This window comes from Bison bison, unplaced genomic scaffold, assembly GCF_000754665.1.
Source record: "Bison bison bison isolate TAMUID 2011002044 unplaced genomic scaffold, Bison_UMD1.0 scf7180017864092, whole genome shotgun sequence".
Classification (NCBI taxonomy): domain Eukaryota; kingdom Metazoa; phylum Chordata; class Mammalia; order Artiodactyla; family Bovidae; genus Bison; species Bison bison.
In genome coordinates this window covers 431,020-444,872 of record NW_011494664.1, presented here as the reverse complement: position 1 = coordinate 444,872, position 13,853 = coordinate 431,020, and the positions used below count along the sequence as shown (strand labels likewise).

Genomic DNA, 13,853 nt, shown 5'->3' with positions numbered 1-13,853 from the left:
CCTGCAGGGGCGGCGCCCGCGGGCGGGTCGCGGGGTCGCCGCAGCCCCTCCTCCTCCCCTACAAGGTCCCGGTACCTCCTCTTGAGCACCACGTACTTGGTGCCGTCGGGGTCCTGGCGCACTGCGGCGACCGAGTTGACGTAACCCTTGAAAAGCTCGCGGCGGCGCTGCTGCTGGCTGGGGGGCGCGTCGGGGTCGCGGAGGAAGCTCTTGAAGTGGCTCAGCAAGGCGGCGTTCGTCACCCGGCCCCCGGCCTGGCAGAGAAAGTCCAGGAGGGCCTCCTGGCTCAGCTCCCGGGCCATCGCGGCCCCGTCGTCCCCCGACCCCGAGGTGTCTGCGTCTCGCCCTCCAGGCGCTCTCCCGCGCCAGCGGAAACCCCGGCCTGGAGTGTGTCACCTGCGCCCAGAGTGGCGCCACCCGCCTCCATCAGCCGCGGCCTGCGGGCAGACCCAGAACATGCCGAGAGGGTGGCGGGCTCCCGCGGCCACAGGCCCCGCGCGCCGCCCAGGTGGGAGAGAGCGGCTCCCTGGGCCGGCCCTGCGCGCCGCGCGCCGCGACTCCCCGCGGCGAAAGTTCCCGGGATCGGCCGGAGCCGGCTTCACCTGCGCCCTGGCAACGCCTCCTCCCCGGCTCTGGGGGAAGGGCCTGGCCCGCCTCCTCCTGTCCCTCCGCCCTGTGAGGTCTCCCCCACCCCTGCCACCCATCCCAGATGAGTCAGGCGGGTCCGAACCGGGAAGAAAGCGCCATAGGTGAGGTGGCCACGAACCGCGCGGCCGGTCGCGCAGCCGCTCCCGGCCCGGGGCGGGAAGGCAGGTAGGCGACCCGCCGCTCCTCTAGGTTTCGGCCACGTAGGAAATGAAAACAATAGAAGAGCTGTTCTCGCCCGCTTCTTTCTTAGAGTAAGTCCGGGCTGAAGTCGCTGGGTGGGGGAAAATGTGCAAATTAACCAGTGTCTTGCGATCTCTCCAAACACACCTTACTTTAACGCTGTAGGCTAATAATTTCAGATACCCGGAGGCAGCATCGAGGTGCGGGGGTGTGGGGTGGGGGACAGATTTCGCTTCCAAAGCAAGCCCATCTAGATTTCGGGATAACCCCTGGGGCGACTCCTCCGGACGCTTGCTCCTAGGGGTCAGAATACGCCCAAAATCTGCACTGAAAAGAGAAATCACTCTGAAGGTTACAGGTCGGTTACAGGAAGGCCTTTTTCCTTCCTAGCAGTCTCACGCTAAGCTGCTGAAAAAAAATCAAATTTGATGTGTGAATTCCCTAGTAGCTGATATGGACAGTTAAGTTATCTGGTGCCCTTGCTCTTATTTACTCCAACATTTATGAACAGAAGAGATTTGTACAGTCTCTTTTGTGTTGGCTCAAGTGGTGAAGTTGGTTCCCTCCAAATGTCACATTTCCTCCAGGCATTCAGAATGTGAGAGCAGTACAGGCTGGCTGGATTCCACCAGGTTGTCCCCAGCATTCAGCTTGACTCTCATTCTCCACTGAGGGGCTGTAAACTTCCTACTTCCAGGGACTGGTAGACTGCCTGTGTGCCTTTGTGGTTGTTAAATCGTGTCCAACTCTTTGCGACCCATGCATGGACTTTGTGGTTGTTAAATCGTGTCCAACTCTTTGCAACCCATGGACACAAGGCTCCTCTGTCCATGGGGATTCTCCAGGCAAGAATACTGGAGTGGGTTGCCATTTTTTCCTTCAAGGGATCTTCCTGACCCTGAGATAGAACCTGCATTTCCTGCATTGGCAGATTCTTTACCAGTGAGCCACCAGGGAAGTCCCATTTGTAGACTAGATCTTGACAAACTCTAGTATGAAAATCTTGGCCTCTTCAAGACAGTAGAATTACAGCACGTTTCCTAACCGTTGCTTCTTCTACATTTTACCTGTCCACATGTTCATCCTGAAATAATCCTTCTGGTCCTGTTCTGTTTCTTTATTAGTCTTTCAGTTCAGTTCAGTCACTCAGTCGTGTCTGACTCTTTGCGACCCCATGAATTGCAGCATGCCAGGCCTCCCTGTCCATCACCAACTCCCAGAGTTCACCCAAACCCATGTGCATCGAGTTGGTGATGCCATCCAGCCATCTCATCCTCTGTCGTCCCCTTCTCCCCCTGTCCCCAATCCCTCCCAGCCTCAAGAGTCTTTTTCAATGAGTCAACTCTTCGCATGATGTGGCCAAAGTATTGGAGTTTTAGCTTTAGCATCATTCCTTCCAAAGAAATCCCAGGGCTGATCTCCTTTAGAATGGACTGGTTGGATCTCCTTGCAGTCCAAGGGACTCTCAAGAGTCTCCTCCAACACCACAGTTCAAAAGCATCAATTCTTTGGCGCTCAGCTATACACAGGCCCAAATACTTTTCTTGTTTTATCTACTTACCTATCTGATTCCCTGCCCTCTCCCATTCTTTTCTTTAGCTGCCTTCTTATTTCCTTCTGTTGTGACTGTTTATCCTCACCCCAACTGTAACAGCAAATATGCTTATTTTTTATATCCTCTGCTGGCCATATTTCCTATTTTCTCCTCCACATCAGTGCCAGTCTTCCTTCTTGTACTCCCTTCATCTTTCCACTTTTTCTTCTTTTGCTCTCCTATTTTTAATTGTTTCATAAGCCCCTGTCCTTTTTGCTAAGGGAAGGTATTGAAAGTATCTCGGCCTCACAATTGTCAACTTGTGTTACTGTGGGCCAGTTTTACTGACTGACACATAGGTCACATTAGCTGAGCTTGGTTTAAGTCTCCAACATACCCTGGTACTTTTCCATGAATGAATTGGAACCCTTGGCTTTAAATTATTTAGGTCAGAAAGAAGAACTGGGAAACATTTTTGTCTATTTTTGTCATTTTCTTGAACCTGAACCCAAAACAGGGTTAAGAGGGGGTGTTTCCCACTGAGGTCTCCACATTAACATCAAGCTTTTGAAAGTGAAAGCTACTTTTTGCAACCACATGGACTGCAGCCTGCCAGGCTCCTCTGTCCATGGGGATTATCCAGGCCAGAATACTGGAGTGGGTAGCCTATCCCTCTCCAGCGGATCTTGCCGATCCAGGAATCGAACTGGGGTCTCCTGCATGGCAGGCGGATTCTTTACCAATTGAGCTATCAGGGAAGCCCAGATATTCAAGCCTTTAGAATAGTTATTAAAATAAAGGTTTTATATTGCACTTTAGTTTCTTTTTTTTTTTTTTTTTCCCCTAATGGAGTCTTGATGGACCTGCCAGGTGTATCCACACCTGGGACAGGAGGGAAGACAAACGGAGAACTCAGATGGGCACTGAAGGGTGGCAAGTGGAAAGAATCCCCCTTTAGTACTTTTCAAAACTGGATAGGGTACTTGTGGCAAGAGAGGGTGATGACATAGAGATTTGAACTTGAAGCACTTAGACTAGAAAGAAAGGAAGGGGTCATCAAAGTCATGGTTGTTGAAATCAGATTATCTTTGGTTGAGGGTGCAACTAGGTCTGGAGGAGTAGAAAATGGGGAAAAAGGAAGAAAACCCCCCATTATTTAGCTTTCTGGGTGCCCAGGTGGTTTAACGTCCAGACTTTCTCTCCTTGCTCTTTTCTTCTTTGTCTACTTATTTATTTGGCTGTGTCAGGTCCTAGTCATGGCATGCAAACTCTTAGTTGAGACATGTGGGCTCTAGTCTCCTTACCAGGGATGGAACTCAGGCCCTCTGCATTGGGAGCATGGAGTCCTAGCCACTGGACCACCAGGGAAGTCCCCCTTCTCTCCTCCTTTTTCTCTCTTGTCCCAGGTTAAGGTGATGGTCTATAAGAATGCTCTTCACCATATCTCAGGGAACATTTTTATGCTTCCCTCATATACAGTTCATTATTTCCAGAAATATTTATGGGGCACTATGTTGGGCTTTCCTAGTAGCTCAGAGGGCTTCTCTGGTGGCTCAAACTGTAAAGAATCTGCCTGCAAAGCAGAAGACCCAAATTTGATCTCTGGGTCAGGAAGATCCCCTGGAGAAGGGCATGGCAACCCACTCCAGTATTCTTGCCTGGAGAATCCCCTAGACAGAGGAGCCTGGCATGGTCAGTCCATGGGGTCGCACAGACTGGACACAACCGATCAACTAACACTTTATGTTGCCCTGGCACTGCTGGAAATGAGTATAAAGAAGAACACGTACTTGAGAGCTAATGATTTATTGGAAGCAACAAGTACAAGAGGCTTAAACCTGTGTGTTAAGTAACTTAAAGACATGCATCTGATGCTGGAGAAACTGAGAGACAGTGCGTAAAGGAAGAACTCAGCCTTAGCTTGCAGAGGATCGGGGACAGTTTTCCAGTAAGAGGCAACTTGGAGTAGAAGAGGTGAGGAAGAGGCAGAGGAAACAAAGGTACAACAGCACCAAGATCTGGCTCAACAGAGTCTATTTGGGGAACTAACTGCAAATACATATCCTTGCCTTTGAGGAAGAGGATGTGTGAAGATGCGCTGGAAACGAAACTTGCAAAAGTAGGAGAGAGTCAGATGGTGAGGGGCCTAGGAAGTGGAGGTGGGCTAAGGAGGGGGAGCTTTGAAGAATTTGGGGGAGGGCAGTGACCCAACCAGATTTGATGTTTAGAAAGAGCATCCTGGAGATAAGTGCTGGTTTGGAATCGTGACCCATATTAATAAGTAAAAATAGCACATTGCAGAGCAATAATGTATTTAATCAAATCTCAGACAACACTGACTGTATGATACAGTTTGATTTCAGAGATATTAAAATATGAGGGGGAAAAAAGTGCTTCTTAAAGTAGAAGAGGGACTTCTTTGGTGGTCCAGTGGTTAAGAATCCACTGCAGGGGACGTGGGTTGGATCCCTGCTTGGGGAACTAAGATCCCACATACTGCACAGTGTGCCAAAAAAAGAAAGACCTATAAAAACTTTAGAAAAAAAAGAAAAAAGTCGAAGTAGAAGAAATGCAAGTGTATTTGGGAGTAAGATTTGAGGTCTGGATCAGGGTAACTTTAACTTTTTCTTTACAGCCTTATACGCGATTGGCTATTTTACAATAAGAGTATACTCCTTTTTAGTTTGAAAAAGACACTGAAGGAAAAGAGACATAACTGAATAACAATGACAAAGGGGAAAAAAAGCAATATCAAATCTTTAGGCTGGAGGAGGGAGATGGAGGCCAGCAGGAAAAACAGTCTGGAAATGACTGACATAATCCATAAAAGGGGCCCAAAAGGTCTACATTCAACAGTGTTAGAGAAAGAGATGAATGGATGGATTGGAGAGACGGGGCCATGTCAATAGGATCCGGAGCCAGAGGAGTCGGAGGTAAGGAACAAGCTGGCTCCTTTCACGTACCTGGCCAACTCGCTAGATGGATGTGTTAACCATATACACAAACAGTAAATGTAGAACAAAAAGTCAGTTTTGGAAACAAGAAAGATGATCAGTTCTGCTTGGGTCACACTAAGTTTGAAATGGCTACAGGCCTTAAAAACAGGAATGTCTAAAAGACAGTTGGCCATATAGATTGGAGGCTCCAACAATGTATGCTGTTAGTGTATACAAGCAGTCATTTAAGCCACAGGTGATGATAAAATTGCTTAGAAAGAGATATGCCAGCAGTGGAAAGGGGAGGGGGTGGAGAGTGAAAAAGGGAAATAAACCTGTTAGGAGACTTAGAAGGAGCAGTTAGAGGGGGCAGGGGAACACCCCTGAGTGGTATCAAGGAAGCACAGAACTAGAAGGGGGAGCAGCCTTTTAGAGTTGATGCCAAGTTAGATAAGAGGTGAAATGTGACCCTAGCCTGTTAGGTCACTGGGGCCAGGTCTGGAGCAGTCTCCGGAGAATGCTGAGGACAGATCTCAGGTTATGGAGGGGTGTGGAGTGATTAGCAGGGAGAAAGATTTGACCCTGAAAAAAGGAGGAGAAAGAGAATTCTAGATATGGAGACTATCAGATCATGTAACCTAAGATCTGTTTTTGGTAGTTGTTAGAAGAGATATGATCATGTCTATGTGCTGAGGGAAAAAAGCCAAGAAAGGATAAGTTGAAAGACCTAGAGGAGAGGGTAAATAATTGATGAAACAGGGTGTGGGGGTGGGGCTGGAGTCCAGAGTTCAGATGGAGAGATTCCCTGGGAGAGGATAGAGAGCCACTCCTCCACTGAGAACAGAAAGAAGAAAAATGGCTATTGCATTAATTAGGGGGCTAAGAGATGGGGAGGAGGTACTTGAGGACGTCTTGGTGGGGTTGAAAAGTAGGTACAAGGCAGTAAGTGTATATAGAGCTAGAAGTTTAGGTTACTGTAAGTAGGACATCAGATATTCTTAGGTCTTGAGGCTTAAGGCTTTCAAAATAAAATGATTTAGACTTGATGACGAGATTAAGAGCCTGACCACATGTAGTGGAAGTGAGAGGCTTTGGAGGAGATCCATCACAGAACTGTGACTTGGGGTGTTGAATGAGGATAGTGAAGTCATCTAGGAGTGAGAGGATACCATGGAATCACTGACGTAAATCTTTAGTACTACGGTATGAGTAACACAAATGGCATTTTGCCAGGAGCAATCGCTCAGCTAACAGTGTAGTATAGTGACTCACGAATGCGTGTCACATTCCAGCTTATTCTCCTTTATTTGATCCTCAGAACAAGTATGGGAAGTGTGTAGGACAGAGATCATTGTCTTGTAGGAAGTAGCTCTCCTTGCTATTAATATATACGTATGTTTTGTAGGATGTATACTGATGGGCTTGTTCTTTGCCTTCTGTCCAAACTTCTACTGTGGCTGTAGAGTGGAAATCTCCACCCAAGAGGGTGGAGCTGCCCAGTGTCAACCCTCCAGGTTAAAGCTGGAGCTAAGGTGCACCACAAAAGGCAGGAGAGACCCCCAGGGTGCTAGCCCACCCTCCCTCTTTCTCTCTCTCCTCCTTCTCCCCCTCCCCTTCTGTTTCTCTTCTCTCTTCTCCTCCTCACCGCCCCCACCCTTTCTCCTCCTTCTCCTCTCTCTATCTCAGATTTGGACTTCCAGAAGCCTGGATACTCCCCAGGGTGCTCTGAAATAGCCAGGGGAAAGCATTTTTATGCTGGACTACAAGCTGAGGTCAAGGGCACTAATTTACAAGTCAGATGATCTAATGATATGGGGCTCACTGCATTTATTTCTCTTCTCCTGTCCTGAGCCCTTAGTCATTAATTTATTCATCAATATTTATCAAGGGCCTACCATGTATGCACTTTGCTGGAGCTGGAATGCAATGATAAACCAGACAGACAGATTCTCTTTTAGGAAACCTAGATCCAGTAGGGAAAAGACGGAAAATAAATGTAAAAATAAATAAGAAAATGTCAGTGATCAGGTACAAGAGCCAAGTGATAAGATATTGACTGGAGAGCTATTCTGGCCAGGATGGACGAGGAAGGTCTCTCTTTGAAGATATCAATCAGTAGAGAGCTCAGTGATGAGGAGACAGTCAGGTGAAGGTGGAGGAGAGGGGAGCAGGATGGGAAAACATTTCAGAAGGACTAACTAATGTTATGTCAGAAATGAGTGTGATGTGGGACTTCCCAAATGGCTCAGTGGTTAAGAGATTGCTTCCAAAGCAGGGGGTGTGGGTTCGATCTCTAATCAGAGGCCTAAGATCCCACATGCTGCTGGGTATGACCAAAAGATTTTAAGAATCAAACAAGAACTGAATGTGATATTATAGAAAGCTAGCAAAATGCCATGAATTCCATATAAATTAGCATGATGTGTTTATAAATTAATTGCCCAATAAACTTCTATGACAACTTTTTCTATGTAGTATATACTCTTGATCATTTAATCAAAATTTTCACAATGAAAAGATAATTCATTTTCTTTTCTTATTTACGCTTTATGATTGATAGTTCGGATGCTTAAAGCGTATCACTTCACACGCAAAAATGCTGGTTGTAGAACTGCTATAAATTTTTGTCATATGAGCACAAGAATTCTGATACATTTATCTCACCAAGCTCTTCTTTCAAATTTATTTTATTGAAGGATAGTTGATTTAAAATGTGTTAATTTCTGCTGTACAGGCAAGTGACTCAGTTATATACATATATATATGTTCTTTCTCATGTTCTTTTCCATTATGGCTTATCGCAGGATATTGAATATACAATTTCCTGTGCTGTACAACAGGACCTTGTTGTTTATCCATTCTATATAAAATATCCGTTTGCATCTGCTAACCTCAAATTCCCCATCCATTCCCTCCCCACTGTTCCCCCAGCAACCACAAGTCTGTTCTCTGTCTTATTTCACAAAATTCTTATCAAAAAAGAAAAAAAAAGTGTTTATAATTGTTTATGCTTTATTATCAAGTATATTCCTAACAAGGAAAGAAACTCTTGTTGGTTTTTTAATTGGGGAGAGTTGCCCAAGCATACACTATTTAAAAAAATATTTATCTATTTGGCTGTGTTGGGATCTTTTGTTGCAGCACATGGATTCCCTAGTTGTGGTGTACGGGTTCCAGAGTGCTCAGGCTCAGTTGTTCTGTGGCATGTGGGATCTTAGTTCCCTGACCAGGGATCAAACCTGCATCCCCTGCACTGAAGGCAGATTCTTAACCACTGGACCAACAGAAAATTCCCATCAAGCATTCATTATATTCCCCCAGCTTTATTGAGGTATAACTGACAAATTAAAAATTACATATATGTTTTAAATTAAAACACTTGCTCCTTGGAAGAAAAGCTATGACAAACCTAGACAGCATATTAAAAAGCAGAGACATTACCTTGCCAACAAAGGTCTTTATAGTCAAAGCTATGGTTTTTCTAGTAGTCATGTATGAATGTGAGAGTTGGACCATAAAGAAGGCTGAGCACTAAAGAACTGATGCTTTTGAACTGTGGTGTTGGAGAAGATTCTTGAGAGTCCCTTGGACTGCAAGGAGATCCAACCAGTCCATTTTAAAGGAGATCAGTTCTGGGTGTTCTTTGGAAGGACTGATGTTGAAGCTGAAACTCCAATACTTTGGCCACCTCCTGCAAAGAGTTGACTCATTGGAGAAGACCCTGATGCTGGGAGGGATTGGGGGCAGGAGGAGAAGGGGATGACAGAGGATGAGAGGGTTGGATGGCATCACTGACTTGATGGACATAGGTTTGAGCAAGCTCCAGGAGAAGGTAAAGGACAGGAAAGCCTGGTGTGCTTCAGTCCATGGGGTCTCAAAGAGCTGGACATGACTGAGCGACTGAACAACAACAAATGGTGTATTTGAGGAACAGAGAAAACCAGAGGCTAAGCTAGAGCACAATGAGAGAGGAAAGTATGAGATGAGAAGTCTTAGCCATGAGCAGAATCTGGGTCTTGCAAGACCTAGTGGGTTTTGGGTTTTAGTTTAAGTGTGATGGGAGACTATTGGGGGTTTATAATCAAGAGAGCTGCATGTGATTTATGTATAACAAAATATCTGGCTGCTGTGTTAATAATAGATTATCGGGGATGCAAAGTAGAAACAAAATTAGGAGACAGTTGCAGAGGGCCAGGCAAGAGATGGTGGTAGCTTGGAATGGCAAGGTATTGGATGTAGAGAAGGACTGAGATCTGGAGAATGTGCTGGTGGGTTGAGTATAAATTCACCAAGATTGGAACTATCAGGGTAAGATCTGATTTGGGGACAGGAAGTCAAGCATTCCCTTTTGGAAAGGTTAAGTTTGGGATGAACATTAGCCACCTAAGGAATGATCTAGAATAGGCAGTTATTCAAGGATGGGGTCAAAGCTGGAGTCTTGAGCATTGAAATGGCGTTTAAAAGTTATGGGATTATTTGAATTTTTCTATGGAGGAACCCGGGGCTTCCTCGGGTGGCTCAGATAGTAATGAACCTATCTGCAAAGCAGGTGACCTGGGTTCAGTCCCTGGATTGGGAAGATCCCAGAAGGGAATGGCAACCCACTCCAGTATTTTTGCCTGGAGAATCCCATGGACAGAGGAGCCTGGTGGGCTACAGTCCATGGGGTTCACAAAGAGTTGGACACGATGGAACGACTAACACACACACACATACACACAAACACACACACACAGGGAGGGAGCCTAGAAAGAGAAGAAAAAAGATCTATAACTAGCCCCAGCATTAGAGATCTAATCTTTAGTATCTTGCTTAAATATTTGACCCATCTCAGCCATACTATGGCAATGAGAGGAACTATAAAATCCTGGTTTGTCCTGCTAAGGCCAGTCTGCTGTTGTGGCTGTAATTTACCTTAGGGTGAGACACCCCAAGAATGAGGTTAATTTCAGGGTCTGGAGGAAGGTCCACTGAACCCTCCCTGATTGGAAAGTCTCCCTCCATTGCCAACTTTACAAGATACAGGCTAAAAGTTTGTTAAAGGAGTCAACAGATTTTCCATGTATATTCTGATTTTCTGTGTATAGGAAAATCAAGTTTCAGAGCTCAGTGTCTTGTGGAATCGGTGCTCACATCAAGTTGACATCAAATCTAGCATTTTGTACCAGAGGCATAATCTTTCCTCAATTCTCTGGAGTACTTGACACAGTTGACTATTTTCTCTCCCTTTGGAATCTCTGTCTTGGCTTCTACAATCTTTACTCTTTCCTGGTTCTTCTCTCACCCCTCAGACCCAACTCTGACTCTCCCTTGTTAACTCTTCTTTCCATGTTCTTTGCTTGTTCTCTGGGTTCTACCTGAAGGATGTTGTCTGTTTTCCCAGACTCACTTACCACCTACATTCTTAAGATTCCCAAATCTGTCTGTGATGCTCAGTAGAAAAGGCACAGACTTTCAAGTAACTACTGTAGTCTTGACTCGCCTTACTTTTTAAATTTTATTTATTTATGTATGGCCACACGCAGCAAATGGGATCTTAGTTCCCCAACCAGGGATCAAACCCATAGCCTCTACATTGGAAGCAGAGTCTTAACCACCAGACCACTAGGGAAGTTCCATGTAACTATCTCTAAATTGGCCAATGTACAAACTTTTGGGACCTCCATTTCTTCATGGGGAAATTGGAACAGATAATTCTGAAGTTCTTTCCAGTGCTCACATTCTGACTCTGAATTGGTGTTTCTTCTCATGATCTCTGTAGTAATAATGACATTGATTTTATGCTCTGTGCCAGACATGGAGCCAAATACTTCACACTTATGAATATATTTATTTCTCCCAACAGATTTCTATGAGGTAGGAGCTAGTAGTATCTTTATTTTATAGTGGAAGTCTTCAAGATCCAAATAGTGTAATTTCCTACTATTTCGTCACCAGTAAGTGGCAGAGCCAGGCTTCAGACCCTGAAAGTTTGAGTAGAGCCAGCATCGTTTAGCCCCTGCCCTCTTCTTACTATTTCCCTTCAAAGACCCTGACCCCTGATCTGCTCTCTCACCTGAGCCCCACATCCCCCCTGCCTCCACGGGACCTTTACTCCTTCTGTTGCCCCTCTCCTTGTGTCTTCATCCTCTTCCTCTCTTCATCCCCAAGGGTTGCTTTCCTTCCTAAAACAAAACAAGACACCAGCACCTTGCTCTGAACCGCTCGCCTTTGGTCACCGTCTTAGCTCACCCTCATCATTCCTCCAAATGTCACCCCCTCCCAGAGGGCTTTCCTGACCATGTGGATAAATCAGCTTCCACTTCCAGGCACTTCTGTTTGGGGAAAGTGAGGTTTGAGATGTCCATTAGACATTTAAGTAGAGATGGCAAGTGAGCAATTGGATACACAGTTCTTGCACTTAACTTGCACAGCATCTAACATTCTGCTATTAACAATAACTTCTGTATTTGTTCATTTCCATGTGGTCCCCTCAACAAGATCATGTGTTCTGTAGGTAGGACTGTGTTCCCCACTGACAAAGAATTAGTTGTGGAGAGGACTCAGAATAGCATGATCTATTCATTTTCTGGGGCTGCTAGAATGCATTATCACAAACTGGGGTGTGGGTGTCATGAAATAACAGATTTATTCTGTCACAGCTCAGGGGCTGAGACATTGGAAATCGAGTTGTGGGTAGGGCCACCCTCCCTCTGGAGACTCTAGGAGAGAATCCTCCTTTCCCTCTTCCAGCTCCTGGATGTTGTTGTTGTTCAGTCACTCAGTTGTGTCCGACTCTGAGACCCCACGTACTCCAGCATGCCAGGTTTCCCTGTCCTTCACCATCTCCAAAAGTTTGCTTAAACTCATGTCCATTGAATTGATGATGCCACCCAATTATCTCATCTTCTGTCACTCCTTTCTCCCCCTGCCCTCAATCTTTCCCAGCATCAGAGTCTTTTCTAATGAGTCAGCTCTTCATATTAGGTGGCCAAAGTATTGGAGCTTCATCTTCAGCATCAGTCCTTCCAATGAATATTCAGGGTTGATTTCCTTTAGGATTGACCAACCAAGGGACTCTTAAGAGTCTTCTCCAGCACCACAGTTGGTAACTGCCTGCATTCCTTGGCCTGTGGCCACCTCACTCCCACCTCTGGCTCCATCTTCACCTGGTCTTTCTTCTCTGTGCCTCTCCTCTTCCATCTCTTATAAGATTTGGATTTAGGATTTAGGGCTCACTCAGATAATCCAGGATGATCTGATCACAAGAACCTGAATTTACTTGCATTTGCAAATCCTTACCTTTTTACAAATAAAGTGACATTCACAGGGTCCAGAGATTTGGACATAAATTTTGGGCAGCCACTATTCAACCCACTACACAAGGAAACAGAAAGACTTTCAGGCAGGTCTTTGCTTATCCTGGCTAGCTTAAATTCCCCTCAAGATTCGGCTCAGTGGTTGCCCAGTCAAGGGAGCCGCACCACCAGCTCTAGTATATGCCTCTCCTATAATGATAATAGTTATTGCATATTCAGCACCATTTTAAGGGCTTTATGTGTATAAACTCACTTAACTCTTGGCACAACCCTATGAGATCATCCCTATTCCTATCCTGATTTTACTGAAAACTAATGGTCTGTTTTGGGCTTCCCTGGTCTGGCTCAGACAGTAAAGAATCTGCCTGCAGAGTGGGGGTCCTGAGTTCAGTCCCTGGATTTGGAAGATCACCTAGAGGAGGGCATGGCAACCCACTCCAGTATTCTTGCCCAGAGAATTCCATGCACAGGAGAGCCTGGCAGGCTATAGTCCATGGGGTTATAAAGAGTTGGACACAGCTGAGCAACTACATGCCTAATGGTCTGTTTTAGTGTCTCCTCCCCAGTAGACCCCTGCCTCCTGCCAAGGCAACAACCAAGACTTATTATCTCTCTGTCTCTAGCATATACCATGGTATAGCCAGGTTCTTTATCAAGGCTGGTGGGTTGAATAAATGACTGAGCAAGAGATATGCTGGTACTAAACTGGGCAGGGTTTTGACTATCAGATTGAGACGTTTGGATTTGGGAAATTCCCTGGCCCTTCAGTGGTTAGGACTCGACACGTTCACTGATGTAGCCTGGGTTCAGTCCCTGGTCAGGCAATTAAAGACCCCACAGCCATGCAACAGGGCCAAAAAAAAAAAGGACATTTGGATTTCATCTTTTAGATCACAGGTGGCCAATAATTTTAAAGCTAAGAAGTGATAGGATGGATCCCTCTTTCAAATATATCCTCCTCTTGGGAGAAATCTTATCAAATATTATTTTAATTATCACCTCCAAATCACCAACTCCCCCGGGCTTTCCTCCTGAACTCTAGTCTCACACTGCCTGCTTCTTGCTGGGTCTCTCCAGGCTCAAATTCATCATGTCCAGACCAGCCTTCATCATGCTTCCCCCAAACTCACTCCTCCTGTGTTATTGAGCTCACAAGCATCCAAACAAGACAATTTGAATTAATCCCAAACACTTTCCTCACCCCCTGACTCTACTCCAATTAGTCATCAAGTGCTGTCAACCCCATCTCCTGAACTT

General features: G+C 45.6%; 2 protein-coding genes across 3 annotated transcripts in view; one reads left to right on the top strand and one right to left on the bottom strand.

Moving 5' to 3' along the window:
* SOWAHB (sosondowah ankyrin repeat domain family member B) overlaps positions 1 to 555 on the bottom strand; it is a 3,955-nt gene extending 3,400 nt beyond the window's left edge. Inside the window, exon 1 of the mRNA XM_010838193.1 lies at positions 6 to 555. Coding sequence (XP_010836495.1) covers positions 6 to 302 — 297 coding nt within the window. The 5' untranslated portion in view covers positions 303 to 555. The remainder of the gene's footprint in view (positions 1 to 5) is intronic.
* A 236-nt stretch (positions 556 to 791) lies between these two features.
* SEPT11 (septin 11) overlaps positions 792 to 13,853 on the top strand; it is a 138,035-nt gene continuing 124,973 nt past the window's right edge. The window contains exon 1 of one of the 2 annotated variants that reach the window (XM_010838126.1): positions 792 to 813. The gene's annotated coding sequence lies outside the window, so the exon portion shown is untranslated. The other variant, XM_010838125.1, reaches the window with a different exon arrangement.